The sequence below is a fragment of the Trichoderma citrinoviride genome (assembly GCF_003025115.1).
Source record: "Trichoderma citrinoviride strain TUCIM 6016 unplaced genomic scaffold BBK36scaffold_5, whole genome shotgun sequence".
In the NCBI taxonomy this organism is placed as follows: Eukaryota; Fungi; Ascomycota; class Sordariomycetes; order Hypocreales; family Hypocreaceae; genus Trichoderma; species Trichoderma citrinoviride.
In genome coordinates, this window is record NW_020194713.1 from 1,622,553 (window position 1) to 1,639,431 (window position 16,879).

General features: G+C 55.4%; 8 protein-coding genes and 1 non-coding gene across 9 annotated transcripts; 5 read left to right on the forward strand and 4 right to left on the reverse strand.

Moving 5' to 3' along the window:
• Positions 1–664: 664 nt before the first annotated feature.
• On the forward strand, positions 665–1,812 carry BBK36DRAFT_1197598 (hypothetical protein; the record flags this gene model as incomplete). The annotated part of the gene is made up of 3 exons (XM_024896993.1): positions 665–1,381; positions 1,582–1,629; positions 1,756–1,812. The coding sequence occupies 3 exons, from the start codon at positions 665–667 to the stop codon at positions 1,810–1,812; spliced, it is 822 nt and encodes a 273-aa protein (XP_024751014.1).
• Positions 1,813–2,534: 722 nt separating this feature from the next.
• On the forward strand, positions 2,535–5,100 carry BBK36DRAFT_1168074 (P-loop containing nucleoside triphosphate hydrolase protein; the record flags this gene model as incomplete). Its single annotated transcript, XM_024895128.1, has 5 exons — positions 2,535–2,867; positions 2,923–3,282; positions 3,367–3,368; positions 3,564–4,098; positions 4,147–5,100. 5 exons carry the CDS (start codon positions 2,535–2,537, stop codon positions 5,098–5,100), a joined length of 2,184 nt encoding a protein of 727 aa, XP_024751015.1.
• Positions 5,101–5,688: 588 nt separating this feature from the next.
• Positions 5,689–6,826, reverse strand: BBK36DRAFT_1115723 (hypothetical protein; the record flags this gene model as incomplete). Its single annotated transcript, XM_024890162.1, has 3 exons — positions 5,689–5,826; positions 5,872–6,369; positions 6,458–6,826. 3 exons carry the CDS (start codon positions 6,824–6,826, stop codon positions 5,689–5,691), a joined length of 1,005 nt encoding a protein of 334 aa, XP_024751016.1.
• A 1,170-nt stretch (positions 6,827–7,996) lies between these two features.
• BBK36DRAFT_19186 (hypothetical protein) lies at positions 7,997–8,914 on the reverse strand (the record flags this gene model as incomplete). Its single annotated transcript, XM_024897869.1, has 2 exons — positions 7,997–8,551; positions 8,612–8,914. The coding sequence occupies 2 exons, from the start codon at positions 8,912–8,914 to the stop codon at positions 7,997–7,999; spliced, it is 858 nt and encodes a 285-aa protein (XP_024751017.1).
• A 965-nt stretch (positions 8,915–9,879) lies between these two features.
• BBK36DRAFT_1115550 (hypothetical protein) lies at positions 9,880–10,526 on the reverse strand (the record flags this gene model as incomplete). The annotated part of the gene is made up of 3 exons (XM_024890140.1): positions 9,880–10,102; positions 10,153–10,367; positions 10,446–10,526. 3 exons carry the CDS (start codon positions 10,524–10,526, stop codon positions 9,880–9,882), a joined length of 519 nt encoding a protein of 172 aa, XP_024751018.1.
• Positions 10,527–11,078: 552 nt separating this feature from the next.
• BBK36DRAFT_1168078 (hypothetical protein) lies at positions 11,079–11,458 on the forward strand (the record flags this gene model as incomplete). Its single annotated transcript, XM_024895129.1, has 2 exons — positions 11,079–11,171; positions 11,249–11,458. 2 exons carry the CDS (start codon positions 11,079–11,081, stop codon positions 11,456–11,458), a joined length of 303 nt encoding a protein of 100 aa, XP_024751019.1.
• A 474-nt stretch (positions 11,459–11,932) lies between these two features.
• BBK36DRAFT_1197622 (hypothetical protein) lies at positions 11,933–13,293 on the forward strand (the record flags this gene model as incomplete). Its single annotated transcript, XM_024896994.1, has 7 exons — positions 11,933–11,986; positions 12,050–12,142; positions 12,254–12,385; positions 12,450–12,744; positions 12,810–12,928; positions 12,980–13,157; positions 13,208–13,293. 7 exons carry the CDS (start codon positions 11,933–11,935, stop codon positions 13,291–13,293), a joined length of 957 nt encoding a protein of 318 aa, XP_024751020.1.
• Positions 13,294–14,153: 860 nt separating this feature from the next.
• On the reverse strand, positions 14,154–14,225 carry BBK36DRAFT_t80. Its single transcript has one exon. It is a non-coding gene; the product is annotated as a tRNA-Asp (tRNA).
• A 1,676-nt stretch (positions 14,226–15,901) lies between these two features.
• BBK36DRAFT_1197625 (hypothetical protein) lies at positions 15,902–16,795 on the forward strand (the record flags this gene model as incomplete). The annotated part of the gene is made up of 2 exons (XM_024896995.1): positions 15,902–16,015; positions 16,070–16,795. The coding sequence occupies 2 exons, from the start codon at positions 15,902–15,904 to the stop codon at positions 16,793–16,795; spliced, it is 840 nt and encodes a 279-aa protein (XP_024751021.1).
• Between the last annotated feature and the right edge of the window lie 84 nt (positions 16,796–16,879).

Consider the following 16,879-nt stretch of genomic DNA (forward strand, 5'->3'; position numbering starts at 1 on the left):
CATGCATGCTCGCATGGGGCTCAAATGTCAAGTACATCGACTTGGAGAGCAAGAAGACCATCGCTTGACGTCTGCTCTCATGAGAACCAAATCCTGATGCCGGCGACAGTCAGTTGCCAAATAAGAGTGTTGTGCGTGCGTAATCTCGGGGAATATGCCGACCGGCGACGGCAGCGACCAGATAGTGGACGGCCAGCATGTCTGGGGAGGGGATGCGAGCAAGTGATGGTGATGACAAAGGGCTGCAGGTGTAGTAGAGACGTCAGGAGGATGAGGTACATCGGGAGAGGTAGTGTCCAGAACGGGGACTCTCATTGGCCGAGAGCGAGGGGCTCCCTCCTCAGGACCTCAGGGTATAAAAGCCGTCTCCCCCCGACTATCCTCCTCCCCTTCACTCTCCCCTCTTCAACCTCGACAACTCACATCTTGTCAACCAACAACAGAGAAATATCTCTCAGCGTTGAGCTCACAAGAGTCTTGCTGTTGAAAACCCCTTGCACGTCTTCCTCCTGTCAGTCTTCGACCAACACCTCGTCGTCGCTCACCTACCTACCTCCCACTGCCGGCCACCCAACCCAGGAAAGGGTCGACAGAGGAGGCTATCATCATCATCATAGCACCTGGTGCCATTGATTGAACCATGGGTTCCATCAAGGTGGACAGGATGTCGCTGTCGCCGAGTTCCTCAAGGGAGCTTGTCATGGGCCTTGACTATAGCAGGGCCGATACCAAGAGGGCTCGCGAAGGCTACATGGAGCCTCGGGTCCGCAACGTCGCCATTGCCAATGCCATGGCACATAGGAGCCATGGACATCATCGCTCGGGGTCTTCGACAAAGCGCTATCGTCCCTCGGAGGGGGGTGAAGCTGTTCATCATCACTCCTCATCTCATCGTTCATCACGTGAGCTCGATTCTGTCCTAGCCCAAGCATCAGTGTCATCAAGAGGAACAAGCCAAGACTTGGCCTTGAGGCCCAGAAGGGCCAGGACACATCAACTCCCTTCTCCTCCCCCAGAAGACTTCCCATATCGTCATGGCCAGGTCGAGCCTGTACCTAGAGCCATTGGTACACAAACAAGTCGAGATCTGCAAGGCTTTGGCGCATGGTGCGATCCAATTGCCTCACCTCAGCAGCAAGTCTTTGCTGGAAGCCCCTACAGCTATGAGGATGCCCCCCAAAGCACTCGCAGCAGGAGGGATAGCATATCCATCGCACCCAGCACACCACGGGATCGGCTGTTGCCAATGCCTGAGCTGTCGCCCATGCCCACGCACTTCGTCTTCTGTCCCTGCTGCGTCGATGAGGAGGACAGAATAAACGAGACGTGGCACATGGCAGGACCCGAGAAAATGGACACTCAACGTAGGTTGCCTCTGATGGTGAGCCCAGTCACTTGAGTGGTGATACTGACCAATGGCAGTGGAGTATGCAATGGCATACATTGAGCGGATGAAGTCGACGTAGAACAGGTGAAGCGACGTCGGAAGAGAGAAAAGGTGGGCAGCGGGCTGCCGATGACCAATGTTGGGTGATGGCGTATGGCGTTTTGGCTGAGTGATTTGATTGAGCGCATTGGAAGGATTCTCGAGTCTCGCGATCAGCGACCTGTAACCGCTTTCAGTCTTCCGTAACAGTAATGAATTGAACTTCGCAGCTCATTCCCAACGTCCGCTTGCTGAGGCAGAAAGTAGACAGAGTGGCAAAAAAGATGGCAAGCCTCAGGACGAGTTCGGCCGGCATCTCTGATGGTCAGGTGTCTTGGAACGACATGGTTCCTCAAACGCTAGGCATCATTATCCAATCCAGTTGAGCGGTTGGTGAGTCTGCCTAATGACGAGCGTGATGTATGTGATAAGCAAATGGCGCGCCCTTTTGGCGATCGTTTCAGGGCGACAAGAGGAGAAAAGCGATGGTTGTGGTCGAGGAGAGAAGATGCCAGAATGTTCTCTTTCGGTCGCGGATGAGGAGAAGAGAGGCTCGAGGCTGAAGCTGGTGAAGGACATGCAGTGTAAGAGAGAGAAGAGTGAGAGCGATGGTGGAGAGGAAAAGTCCTAGACAGCAGAATGAGGGGGTGGAGCCAGGCGGCAGCCCCAGTTAGCCCCGTCCTGTCCTATCGCGCCGCTGTGGGACCGGAAGGTACAAGACCGCCGTATCTTTCAAGAGCCTGAGGCTGAGACGGCGGGGTGAATCATTTTTCCAGCCCGCCGGGTCCCGGATGCCATTGTTCCAGCTGCCACAGTTTAGCCGCGCGTGTAAGTGGGTCTGTCAAATTACAATGCTTGGCGTTGCCGGGCCAGCAAGAGTTCTAAAAGCGGTTACAAGTAAACAGTGGGTACGAGATTAAATCCAAACCCCTACCATCCAAGGATCATCACTTTCCCCATTCCACATCTTGGACTTTATCCCAGCCATCATCAGCGCAAGCATTTACTACCACTACGCTACATATCATATCGTCGCTACATATCATATCCTCCTTCTCTTTGTTCTAGCACTCTCATCGCCCCCGGCGGATCTCCCGTCACTGTCGCCATGGAGCCAGGCTCGATCACCCAGAAGCTCTTCGAGGTCTATCTCCGACTGCGACCCCCGTATCCAGGCGCGCCCCAGACCGAGCCCATTCTCCACGTCGAAGACCCTCACGATAACCTGCATCCGTCCCACATCACGCTGAACCCGCCCGCGGATCGACGGAGGGCCATTGAGCGGTTTGGCTTCACGCAGGTCTTTGAGGAGGACGCCAGCCAGCTCGATGTTTTCCACTGCACGGATACGTCGTCTCTGATTGAGGGCGTGCTGGCGCCTCAGGGCGGCGACGGAACAGATGCCGTCGTGGCCACGCTTGGTGTCACCGGCTCAGGCAAGGTACGCAAGCGGCGGTGCGAGGTGTTTGGCTGTGTCCATCTAACCTCAGGGGTAGACGCATACGATCCTCGGCAGCCGTAACCAGCGCGGCCTCGCCCAGCTGGCGATCGACGTCATCTTCCGCTCCATCATCGACAACATGGTCGAATCCGCCCAGTCGCCCACCCTCGACTCTCTCCAAGCCTGCGATGCCTCGGAAGCCACGCTCGTCACGGCGCCATACTTTCTCGACACGATGAACTCCGATCAGGGGCCGACGTACCGCGGCTCCGGCTCTCGATCAACCACACCCATGATGGTACGAAACAAGTCAACCCTCTCGCCTTCCAAGACCAACACTCCCAGTAAAATGCGGCCAAAATTGCAGCAAATGCCCGGCTCCTTTCCGGATTCAGACGTCGCAAGCCCGAAAAGTGTCAGGCCTGTTGGGGAATCTGGAGAGGAGACGCTGAAGCCCAAGGGGCCACAGTCACCGGACAAGGAGAATCGCCCTACACAGCAGTCTGTGGAAAGAGGCAGATCCAATAGCATTACCAGGAACCCATCGCCCAAGCGGGCGTTGGAGCGGCCATTCATGTCGTTGACAGCCGCCAGTCGCCTCAAGACAACAGCTAAACAAACCAAAAAGGGCGAAAGCATTTCGAGCCAACGACGAACCCTGCGCCGACACTCGACTCTTTTATCTTCGCTCCCCAGTTCTCCCGACGTCAGCGACTTTATCGTGCCCTGCGATCCCGCCGCCGAATATGTCGTTGTTGTGTCCATGTACGAAGTTCACAACGACCGCATCTACGATCTCCTCACTCCCGCCAGCAAGTCACCGGCCAGCAAGGACTACCGTCGCCGACCCCTTTTGTACAAGCCCACGGAGCTCTCCCCCGATCGCAAGGTGGTGGCTGGTCTCCGCAAGGTTGTGTGTACTGATGCGAGAGAGGCCCTCTTGGTGCTCGAGGCTGGTCTACAGGAACGACGAGTAGCTGGCACGGGGAGCAACAGCGTCTCCAGCAGGAGCCACGGATTTTTTTGCTTCGAGGTCAAGAAGAGGGCCTTTGGCTGGAAGAACAACTCTTGGAGCGGTAGCAAGCTGACGGTTGTCGACCTGGCGGGAAGTGAGAGGGCGAGGGACGCAAAGACTCAGGGCGCAACGCTGGTGGAAGCGGGCAAGATTAACGAGAGCCTCATGTATCTCGGACAGTGTCTCCAGAGCCAAAGTGAGATTAGTTCTGGCAAGGTGAGTTTTAGATTCCATTACAGCTTTCAGACAACCGACTGACTCCAGCAGCCCAACGTTGTCCCGTACAGACAGTGCAAGCTCACTGAGATCCTCTTCTCCAACTCGTTCCCATCAGCGGCGGGAGGATACAACCACATTCCTCGCCGAAACCCCCAGCGAGGCATCATGATTGTCACGGCAGACCCCCTGGGCGACTTCAACGCAACATCCCAGATCCTGCGCTACAGCGCTCTTGCTCGAGACGTCACTGTTCCTCGCGCGCCCTCGTTCAGCGTCAACATGCTGGCGCCGAGCCCGACGCACTCGACGCAGCACACCAGGCCGTTTGGCAATACCGGGTTCGGCTCCACGAGAAGCCACTTTTCGCCTGCCAATGCCACGGAGGAAAGGGTAACTATGGAGATTGCCGCGCTGGAGATTGCCAGGATGAGCGATGAGATTGAGCAGCTGCGCGACGAGATCGAAGTGCAGAGCGAGGCACGAATTGCGGCTGAGGCTCACCTCCTTAGCACGGAGGATCGCATGATTGACATGGAGGCCGCCGTTCGCGAAGAGTGCGCGATTGAGTTTGAGCAGCGCCTTGCCATTGAACTGGCACGCTTCAAGGCCTCGATGCAGATTGAAAAGGAGCGCCACGAGGAGCACTGGGACCGCAAGGTGGACATACTCGAGCGCGGCCTGGACACGGGCTTTATGGAGGAGGACTTTGACAAGGAGAACGTGCTCGTGGAGAATCTGACGCAGGAGGTGGAGCGGCTGAGGCGGGAGAACGCGATCCTCAAGAGGGAGCTCGCGAACCGCAGCCCCAGCAAGCGGAAGCCGCTCGAGGAGAGGGAGGACTTTCCGAGCGGATCCTCGAGCAAGCACGACAACTTGACTGTGTCGACGCTTGGGAGGAAGCTGGAGCGGATCAAGATTAGTGATGGGTCGAAGCCGGGCAGTCCAAAGAAGATACGGAGGTTGGTTGCCCGGCGGTGGGAGGAGTCGGACGAGGCGTAGAGATGAGGGAGAGCAAAGCTGCTTTCTTCGTTGACCTCTGAGCCTTGAGCCTCTGGATCTGACTGATGTTTTGAGATTGTGCTTTTGACCCTGCTTTGGAGATGGATTTTGCGCTTTTGGAGATTGCGTCGCTTCGAGGACTGTTTGGGCCGTGATTGGACAAGGGGAACAAAAATGACGACGCCACGACCCTTAGATATACCCATGCTTGAGGATTTTGGCGATGTTGGGATTTTCAGTTTTGGTTTTCTTTTTACGTATTTTTGCTGTTTAATACTTTGGTAGTTCTCTTCTTGTTGAATTAACTGTATGGTTCGACCAAGGTCATGATGCTCTTCTCTCCTGCTTGGTTGTTGTTGTATTAATTACTATGATTAGCTGGTATGTATCTTCGCTTCTCTATATGTAAGAGAGATGGACATTTACGCCTCTATCTCGTGAACTGTATGGGTATATCTTGCTTCATGATGCTGAGAATATGCAACCCGTATCCTCTCCACCTCTGCTTCGCCATATCTCGTGAGATCCTCCCACAAGCTCAAATCGTTCCCCTGTTGCTCCCCAGCTGGTCGGAGTATTCCCCTGCTCTCAAGCTTGAGAACCACTGGGCGCATCATCTTCCACAATGGCATTCAGCATAGGCGCTTTGCCTTTTCCCTTGTCAGTGGCCTTTCCCTTGCCTTTATCCCTGCTCTGGCTTTCGTCGCTCTCTGTCTGAGGCGTCGTCTCCTGGACAGGAGCCGGGACGGGAGCCGGGACGGGAGCCGGGACGGGAGGCTGTTGCACAGGAGGTTGATACTGCTGCTGCTGAACAGGAGGCTGCCACTGCATCATCTGCGGCGGCGCAACCACATAGATGGGCCTCTTCGCAACCCGATTCACCCGATCCGTATCGACGCACGCCCCCACGAACAGCCCAAAGTGCATCACCGCCACCACAAACGTCACCACGGCCGCCGCCATCGCGACCCTCTTCTCCCTGAGATACTGCCTCCGCGCGGCGGCCTCCTCGGCGGTGTCGGTGGTGCACGTGTACACGTACCGGCGGGTCGTGGGATCGTACACGTTCGAGCAGGTCTGGTACGACGGGTCGGAGCCGTACCACGAGTCCTGGAACCAGGGGCCGAAGAGGGCGGGCAGGATGGCGCCGAGGAGGAAGATGATGAGGCTGAGGGCGATGTGGGCGCCGGGGTGGATGCCGCCGGACTGGAAGCGGCGGAGGGCGCGGACGAGGAGGTCGGCGATGCTCCAGACGAGGGCTAGCATGCACTGCCATTGATGGGGGGAAAGTTAGACGGGAGGGGGGCTCATACGGTTGAGGAGGGGGTTTGAAAGAGAGAAGGCGGGGGGAACTTACGGCAGGAATGGCGGCTATGAGGACCGTGGCGTAAAAGTACTGGTAGTTGAGCGTGCTGAAGCCCAGGCCGACGCCCGTGGCCCCGAGAGCGACGGAGAGGATGTGGAAGGCCGTCTTGGTGAGTTCCCAGGGCCTGTTGGGTTCTGGTTCGGGCGTCTCGAAGGCTTGTTGCGGGAGTTGATATGGGACATAGGGGAGGACGTTGCGGGCATTGTAGACGAGTGGTTGGAAGCCGGCGGGAGTGTGTACTGGTTGGGGTGTCGCGAGGGGCGGTTGAGGTTGAGGTTGAGGTGCGGTTTGGGTTGTGGTTTGGGGTTCGGGGGGAGGTTGCTGCTGCTGCTGCTGAGAAGAGGAGGCAGAGGAAGCCATTGTGGCGGGTTGTTTTGTAGTTGAAGCCGGATTGGAGGTTTGCTAGACTGAGTTGAGGTCTCGTTGGGAGTTTGTTAAAGACAGGCGGCGTCCGGTCGGAGGAGTGTTTTCCTCGGTTGAAGGTTGAGAGACGGACGATTGAGTCGGGGGCAATGAGTGAATGTTGTCGCATGCAACGCGAAGACGCCGTAAAAGAGCAGAAAAAGACGTGAACCGTCAATCTATCGCGACTCAATCCGTCATGCCACTGAAAAACGAGCGGGAAAAGGCAATGCAAGAAAGACCAATCCAAGCAAAACACAAGGCCTCCAGAACGACAACGGTCCAATGCAAGTTTTGAAGAAGGACAAGCGGAAAGAATCCAAGATCGTGAACAGGCTCCCACTCCTTCACTATCCTTCAAACGAACATGGTAAGATGACAAAGAACATCAAACGTGAATCAGGAAAAGCTCAGCTGTCCAAAACCCCCCAAGCACAGCCTTTGCAAAAAAAGCAGAACATGCATACTGGCTTTTGCTAATTAAAGACAGCACCGAACTACTTGACAAGACCAGGATATCCCGCCCTGAGCCTGAGTTCTTGTCTCGCCTCTCGCCTGGAATTTAAGCAAGCGTTTAAGCTACTCCCAACCCCTGTCCAGTCCATCTCAGTCCAGCCTCGGCCTGGCGAAGCGACTCTCAGTCGTGATTGGTGCAAAGTCCGCTCTGTCAAGTGGAAAAAGAGCCGATGAGAAAAGCGGTGGATCCCGTGATAGTTCGGCCATTGCCTCTTCCGGTAAGAAGCCAGGGGTAAGTCCGTAGCTTCTGCTCTTTTACACGTACCAGGGGTTTTTTCCAGATGGAGTCCATGCAGGGTTTAATAGGCAGCAAGACCCATTGGGCTGAAGAGGAAAAAAAAGAGGAGACTGGATGAGCTGAGTCGGCAGATGACAGAAAGAGAGAAAGAGAGTTGAGTGAGAGAAAAGGTTGTTCAAGTTTGCAAGAGTCCAGGATTGTATCGTCATTATAGGTGTACGTGGTCTAAATCGCGGCCTGCCAACGCCGAGCTCTTCATAGAATCATATCGCCCGTAAATATCAAACAAGACATCAAACCCAAGTCCATTATTACATGCCTCACATCTCGTCCCCCTCATCCAAAAGTAGCATCATCCCTCACAGCACAGCCCCTCAAGCAGGAGCATAATACTCCTTCACCGGCTCCTGTCCACGAGCAGCAGCAGCAGCGGCAGGCACCTGGACATTCTCCGTCGAGGCCTCATTGCCCATCGGCTGCCACCCCTGCGCCGCCGGCCCCCAGTTCTGCGGCTGCGCAATCACCATGACGGGCCTCGCCTTGGCCGTGTTCCTCCTGTGCGTCCTCACGCACGCGTCCACAAACAGCCCAAACTCAATCGCGAACAGCAGGCACGTAATCACCGCGCCGCCCAGCGCCTTGCCCCGCGGGTACCGCACGTAGTCGTCGTCGTAGTCGCACTCGTCGTACGTCCGCAGGTTGCCCTCGCTGTCGTACGTGCTCACGATGCAGTTCGTGTCGTCCTGGTCGTCGCGGGAGGACATGTCGTTCAGGGCGACAAAGGCGCACAGGCTGCCGCCCATGATGGCGGTGATGAGCCAGAGGATGAGGCAGACGCCGACGTGCGCGCCCGGGTGGATGCCGGCTTTGAACTTGCGCACGGCTCTGGTGATGAGTTCTGCGAGACTCCATGCCAGACAGAGACCGATCTGCATATGTCATGTCAGTCCAGCGTTCGTTATAGGAGAATAGAGGGGGAAAAAACATACACCTGGAGCTGCAGCGGCACCAATGCCATAGCCGCTATCCCCGAGAGACGACAAAGACACGCCCAAGCCAATGGCGCCCAAGATAACAACTGTGCCGTGGAATCCCAGTCTTGTGTAGGCGCCCTTGGTCGACTCGATCGGAGCAGTTGTAGCAGTTGCTTGGCCCGGGTAAGGCTGGTAGTAAGGTTGATATCCGGCAGCCGCCAGCTCTTGGGGAAGAGAATGCGCAGGAGCGGGCACTGCAGGAACTGTGGTCGTCTGAGCCGTCTTTTCGGTCATCGCGGGAGTTTCTTGGGAGGCCATGGTGACAGATGGCTGAAGGGGTGGCGAACTGTAGTCTGAACTGGCGAAGAGTGGTATGAAGAACTCGAGACGAAAGTTTGACGAATATGAACCACGGCAGTCTCAGAATTTGGCAAACGTGCAGAGAACGAACGGTTTTCAATAACGAGTGAATGTAACCAGAACCGGCACAAAGCGAGTGTGAGACGTGGTGCAAGTCTTGCACCGAAACGAGCGACAAGAGAGCGGCTGCAGCAAAAGAGACTCAATCGTGATTCAAAGGGCCAGCGCCCAGGCTAATATAAACAAATGCGAGGTCGCCACCCAAACGACGGCGCGGCTGTGCTTGCTGCAGATGGGAAATTTGATCAGGGAACACCCCTGTGTTTTGCTGCTGGTCTAGACAAAATCCACGACACAAGGTGGCCGGCAGGATCCACACCCATGAGCCCACCGCCTGCGGCCAGCCGCTTCTATGGATTAGCCGCTGCTAACATGATTCTAGTCTGTGCGGCAATGGCTCACAGTCTTGCTCGAGACCGAGGCACAGAGTAGCAGTACTATAATCGAAAACCCGGGAAACATCTGCCGTCGCTCAGGCAAGGCAAGCATCCTGCCCGCTACCTCGAGTCCGCGCAGCAATGGTGCAGCGCTTGGAAGCTGCCGGCTCGAAGGGCAAAGTCGTCATCTACAACTCCCGGGAGTGCTCTTCAGCTCTCACCACCTGGTATGGGATCCGAAGGACTGTCTGAAAGCATGGTGTCTGCCTGTGCCATTCGAGCCGGCAGCTTTCGATTGCTCGATCCTCAGAGCATAGAGTCCAGAGCCATGATTCTATCATGTGCTTCAATCCCGCACAATGACCTGGGACACATTTAGCACACGTCACATGAATCGAAAGTGCTTCGCATACCGGTCATCCCTGCGTCTTGGCCGCGGCTCAACATCTCTTCATATTCGCCATCCACGTGGCAACCTTTATATCTTTATTCTCGCTGTATCACCACCATAAGGCCCATTATGCCCAGCATAACCGTCTTCAGCCACGGGTACTCTGAGAGCAGGATCGTGACGTAGCCCACAAACGGGATATATCCAACCACACTTCCAATCATGTCGGAGCGCTCCAGATAGTCCTGGCCCTTGGCGAAGAGCTCAGTGTCATCCGCCACGTTGTTGTCGCCTTTTGTGAGGTACTTTGCCTTGTCACTGGGAAAGAGTAAGTAGATGCAGACTGTGGCACGACCTTCTTCACCTACCCATGGCCAAACTTGCGCACGATCCGATGCACAATGGGAATATCCTTATCCTTGACATTGTAGACAACAATTTCGCCGACCGAGGTTTCGCTAAGCAGTTGACGGTTCCACAGGAAGAGCAGATCGCCTCGCTGGAACGCCGGTTCCATGCTTCCGCTGAGGACGACGACGATGGGGGAGGGAGAATCGGAGACGATGGAGAGGCCTTTCCACATCTAATTGCACAGTCAGATCAATCCGTTCCAACGCATCGTGCGCCGTGCGAGACGGCCTGTAGCAGCAGAGCAACGCACCATGAATGCCGTGGACAGCACCAGCCCAAAGTTCATGATCTGGGCGGCAAGCTGCCGCGGGTTCTGGAGACCTGCAAACATTGTTGTCTGATGTCGTGGGGTGATGCTGGTGAGGTCGGCGAGTTAAAGACAGGCTGAGTGAGCTTGGTGTTTGTTTACCACAAACTGAGCGCCTCTGGTCAGAATCTGGTCCAATTGCTGCCACGATATTAAGCTTCTGGCGATCTGGACATGGTGGCTCTTTGGCGCGTATCGGCCAATCACACGCTGCGATAAGCAAGCCAGCCCCACCCCCCAGCTTGCACTGGCAGCTTGCATCGGTACGTACCTCGGGCTGTTTTCACCTGGCAGTTGCTTGCCAATTCAGGACCTTTCGGGATTCAAGTCGATCTGCGGGGACCCGATCTGATGTCATGGACCAGGAAGCCATTGACCGTGTATGTCATCGGGTGTAATCTTGGAGGCGGGCGTGGACAGTATAAAGCAGGTAGAGGAAGCATTGATTCTCATTCTTGGTTCCTTCACTACTAGATCCATTGTCAATAAAAAAAGAGACCCGAACCACTCAACTTTGATCACTCCGTCATACCACTTACACACTCACTTACATACCCTGAACCAAGCATCGCAACCATGGACAGCAGCGGCAACAACAACACAAACCAGATCCAGCAGAATCCTGGTCTGATGGGAGCTCATGCGCAATACATCAAGGGCCTAGGAGAAGTATGAACGAATTGGGAGATCCCAAGAGTTCAAACCATAATTCCAATCGTACATCTGCTGATTTCGTCACTTTGCAGTCCACCATTGGTAGCATCAGCGGTTCCCAGGCCTGGTCTGCCTCGGGAGAGCAAGACAAAGCAGCCGCCGTCGACGCCATGCGAAAGGCTGCCGACAAGAGAGATCCGAACCAGGGTTACGGAAAGGCCGAGGAGTGGGCGGGCAAACTGACTGGCTGCGAGGGCATGCAGAAGGAGGGCGCGGCGAGTTCCCAGAAGAGGAGCGACTGAAGGCGCTGAGTGGATGGGCTCTCACCTGCTGCGTAACGTCGAGAGGGCGAACAACTGCGGGTTTCGATCGATAAATGTACACATACTGTAAATTAAACCGAGGAAATAGGATGGAATACAGAACACCATTGAGCAGCTGAAGCTCGCCTTCCACGACAGATGTCGTGCCTTCGAACCTTCCACTCTCGACGCCATCACAGACCTCTTTCCCGATTTGAATCCTCGTATCTCCTCGTATGCCCTGTTTCTCCGGCCAAGGCGAAATGTCCTTGCAATCTCACCATCCACACTATTTCGGTATACACTCCTTCTCGCTGCTTGAACTCGGACCTATCGCATATACTCTCCTCAGAATCAGCACCCTTGGGCCCCAAAACGCGTCGAATCGCGAGCTTTATTCGCTAAAATATCAGTAACACGTTGCCTGTGGTCTCACATACCTACTTCTTACTCTGTTTACTGCATCATACGACAATGGATACAACACCTCTGCTCAGCAACGGCGGCCCGGCCCTGCTCCGAGACCATGTGAGAGCACCCAGTACTCGCAAGCACAATATGGAGATGCGGTGCTAATGAGCTATCATTCAGCCTGTCTTCCTCCGCGTCAGCCATTCTCCGTGGTCCCTCATACCGCAAAACGTGCTCTCCTTTGTCCGCGGCTTCATCCTCGCCTATCTCACAGTGGCCGCCATCCTCATCTTGAACTACGAGCTGACCAATCCACCTCCCAACTCAAACCCAACCGATCCTGGAGCCCCAGATCCTAACGATCCCGGATCTTCAGACCCGAAGGATCCTGGATCCTCAGATCCAAATAACCCCTCGCTCTCAATCATAGCCGCAACGGCGACAAACTGGCGACTCTTCTTTGAGTTTCCCATCATCAGCTTTGGCCTGGTTCTTTGGTACTTCATAGTCACATTCGTAGGTCATATGCGTTACCGCGGCGAATCAGCAAGATATTCTCTAACCTTCAATGTGTCTGCAGTCATGGACATTTACCCACTTGTACTACCCGGATGCCGACGACGTCGATGGACGGGTTGAATACGCCATCGTCAGGGCCATGTCCTTGCCCAGAGACCTGGGTAACCTACGCTACCAGTTCTACTTCACCTTGTTCTACTTTACTACGGTCGCCTACTCTTTCATGAACTCGGCGATATACTGGTTTGTTACGCGGCCGCATGACTTGGTGCATGGTGTCTTGGGGCTCTTTAGCCAAGGATATCCTAACGAAATCAAGTTGTGGGATGCGACGGCACTGAGACTCGCTGGTCCATGTAGGCATATTCTTTCCTGTCAAGATAGCAGAAGAGAGAGAGAGTCTACTGACACGAAGTTGTAGTCAGCGACATCTTTGGCGAGGGGTGGCTCCGGGCCTTTTCCCTCATCAACCTGTACGCGGTCACGCCAGGCATCATGGTGGTTGAGATACTCTTCCTCAACAGCATCAGGCGCCCCAATGTGAGTGCTAGAGATTGCGAGCGACTGTAGCCAATACTGACGTGGGCGCAGGGCATCGGCGGCTATCTCTTCGCCCTCCTGGTATTTGCTGCCCTCTACATCGGCTGGGCGTTCATTGGTCACGCCGCCACCGACGTCTGGCCATTCTTCTTCTTTGACGCGGCAGAGGTCGGCTCGACTGAAGCGGTGGTAGCATACAGCATTGGCTTCGTCCTGCTGGCCCCCATTGGTAAGGCCCTGCAGCTGGCATTGGTGGACGGCGGCTAACAATGGCTACAGCCCTCATCTTCATGCAGGGCTTCGTTGGCGTGCGGGAGTCGCTGGTCCGACCCTACGTCATCATCCAGGACTCTCTTGAGGCCTAGACGCACAGTTGATGGAGGGGTAATGGAGCAGCGATCGTGACTCTTGTTGCTTGGGATGAATCGGAGGCTTCTTTTGGTAGTGTGACGCATCAAGGGACCTGGCCGATTGTCGGCGGCCGTCTTTAATCTTGGTGTCCTATGAAAAAGCCGCACTGATGCGCTGTCCGTGTGGGGAGAGCAGTCTAGAGCATACTCTTAACCTAGAAGCAATGTCAAGGTGTTCGCGTTCCTGACTAGAACCAATCTGTGGCCTTCTGGCGCTGCCGCGATGCGATGCTTGCATGTGGTCTCCCCTGGCGAAGGAAGGGGATGAGGGGGATGAGGGGGATGAAACAGACTAACAGCGGCGGAGATGGCTGAAGGAGGAACACGTCGACGGTTTGTCAGGCTGTTTGGTCACGGAAAGACGGAAGCCATGCGTGGCAGCTGGCGTTTGGACCGATTGAAACGTTGCCCTGGGCGATTCGGAGCGAGGCGAAGCAGGTCAGTCAGCTAGTCAGTCAGTCAATCAATCAGTCAGTCAAATCGGGATTGAATTGTTGCGGACTTGGCTGAACCCCCTCCCTATGGAACACGTCACAGGTACCTTTGGCCGGCGGTGGTCGAGGAGGGGTTTGGCGGGACCACGTGGTACAGGTACCGGAGACAAGCCTCCCCCCAAGAGAAGCGCAGTCATTGCGCGCAGTTGAAGTCATTTGTCAACAGTGAGGGGGAAATGCAAAAGAAAGCAAAGTAAGAATAGGGGACTGCATAATGCATGAGTTGATTGGATTTACAGCAGTAAAGATATTACTTGTAAGCAGTAGTAATAGTTGGAAAAAGAAAAGACAAAAAAAGATTTTCGAAGCTGGCGGTTTCTTCTCTCCCGCCGGGAATTGAACCCGGGTCTCAAGCGTGACAAGCTTGCATACTGACCACTATACTACGGAAGAATTAAACAGCTTGGGAGCTGTTGTAGTGGGTCGCTTCGATGGGGAGTGAGGTGCGTATCGTGCTATATTTGGGCTTCAATACATACGAGCAGTACATTTTTGTCCCGCACATACAAGATCTCAGGGCAGTTGCATGTCTCAGGTGGAGGTGAGATTTGGTCTTGCGCTTGAAGCGTGAAGAGGCGAAAAGACGAGAGAGCAAAAGGTGAAGGGAAAAAAGAGAAAAGCTCGTCACGGTACATTAGTAGGGTCGGTATAGAGGTACAAAAGAGGGAATCAAGAGCGTGCGTACAGCGAGGGAAATTGGAAGGGGAAGAGGGACTCGGGGAGGCGACTTACATGGACCGAGTTTTGTCCTATCCGGCTTGTTCTATTCGATGTATTTTGTACGGAGAGGGAGCATGTTGCAGATTTGGGGGATGTATGTATGAATGGCTCCATGCGAGTTTATGATATGTAAGGTAAAAGTTGAGTGGCTCTATGTAAGTCGGGCATGTACTTTTGAGTGGCTGTAGGCAAGGTATGGATGTAAGTCGACATGTGAGTACCTCATGAATGGCCGACTGTTGAGCATTACTCCGTACATGCAAGTATGAATGGCTACACTGTGAGCTTTACAAGCACAATATGAATGGCTACATGCGAGCAAAGAGGGGGAGACATGTCCCTTTGATTCGGCACCGTTACCTGGCGTGCGCTTGTTCACGACACTTGTTGCCCAGTGATTTGGCTTGCCGCGCTATTCAGCGCCGTCCCCCGTCTGCCATTGGCGAGCGCCTATCTCCGTCCTCCATGTGCTCCCAAAGATGCCCTTGACGGGACGAGTAGTACCTACATCGAGTCGTGGAGTGGGAGGGGAGGGGGACTCGCATCTCCCATTGGGTGCTGACTCCGGCTGCCGTCCAGTCATCTGCCATTGGCCCATCCCGGTGATGTCGTCCTGCATCATCCCATCGCCCACACGCCCCCCCAAAGCCTGGTACAGCACAGCACAGCACAGCAAGCTTGCAGGTGTCCGCAACTCTCCAGCCGGGCGGCGTTGACACAGCGTCCCAAGTACTGGGTACCCGCGGCTGCTCGCTGGCGGCCGCGGTGGCTGAGACAGGGCCAAAATGGACTGCCCTGCCCAGATTCCAAGTTGTCGCCTCCCGGCTTGACTGCTGCAAATCGTAGTACCTTTGACCTGCTGAACTGCGTCTGCAACAAGGTACAAATAGTGGATCCCGTCTCGTTTTGCCTGCTTTTCCCTCCTTTCCCTCTCTTTTCCTCTCCCCCACACGCAAGCCAAAGAGGGTCGCAAAGCTTCTCGCGAGAAGAGCCATCTTCTTTGAATTATAAGAAGGTGGTCCTTTCCGCGCCCCGGACCCGGACAATTCTTTTGTTTCCTCACTCATTGTGTGTCATTCATTCATTACTCTCTGGGAATTCTAGTTGTCTGCTAGTATTTCTTGTTCTTTTTCACTCTTATTCAATTTCAACTCCCCCATCCTCCGCTCCTTTTCCACAAACGCTTCGTCGCTCTCTTATAAGTCAACAGTATATGCATAGTCTTCTGCAGACGTGAGAGGGCGTCCACCAACTCTTACATGCACAACCACAACCACCGCGCCCTCCACAACAAGGACAAGCACAAGGACACCTCCTTCTTTAGCCAGCTCAAGCAGACGCCCGCCAACATGTTCAAGCGCGCATTCCGGTCCCAGCAAGACCAGAACCGCGTGGACAAGTCGTCGCGGCTCAAGAAGCCCGGCTCCTCCAAGGACAAGGCCAAGGAGCACGTCAAGGCAAAGGTGTCCAAGCTGCAGAACTCCATCATAGAGCACGAAGCGCCGGCGCCCGCTCAGAACATCAACATCACCCCCTCGCCGATTGTCACCCTGACCGTTGGCCGCGAGGGACGCCTCTTTGCGGCGCACGAGGATGTCCTCAGCCAGTCGCCCTTTTTCGAGGCGGCCTGCGGCAAGGACTCCTCTGCGGACGCCATGAGCAAGAGGATCTCGCTTCCCGACGAGGAGCCCGAGATCTTCTCTGCCGTCCTCGAGTATCTCTACAAGGGGGACTACTACCCGCGCCTGGTCCACAACAGGCACCGCAACTCGTGGGAGCTCGAGGACCGCATGCGGACTCCCCAGAAGTCGTCGCCAAACCCCGACAACGGGGGCGGCCACGCAGGCACCGGCGGCTCCGATGCCGCCGTCTACCTGTCCAGCGTCGGGGCCGAGGTCCTGCGCGACACCGTCATCTACTGCGCCGCGGACCGGTACGGCCTCGAGGAGCTGAAGCGCCTGGCCCTCCGCAAGCAGGGGCTGCACGCCGGCATCGACGTCGGCACCATCCTGCGGTCGGCCCAGTACGCCTACGCCAACACGCCTGATTCGGACAGTCGCCTGCGCGCCCACTACCTGGCCCTCATCATCCGCTGCCGCAAGACGTTCAAGCGCAGCGGCACGATGCAGGCGGAGATGGAGGCGGGTGGCAGCAAGCTGTTCTTTGACCTGTTCGTCGCCATGTGCAACCACTTGGACGACGTTATTGACGTTACCAACAACCGCTCTCCCAAGACTGTATGATGAGTTGAGCGGCATGGACACAACGGGAGGACAGCGTCAAGCATCTTCGGCACGGGCTGAGTGAAGCGCCCGTTGGAAGGCGGA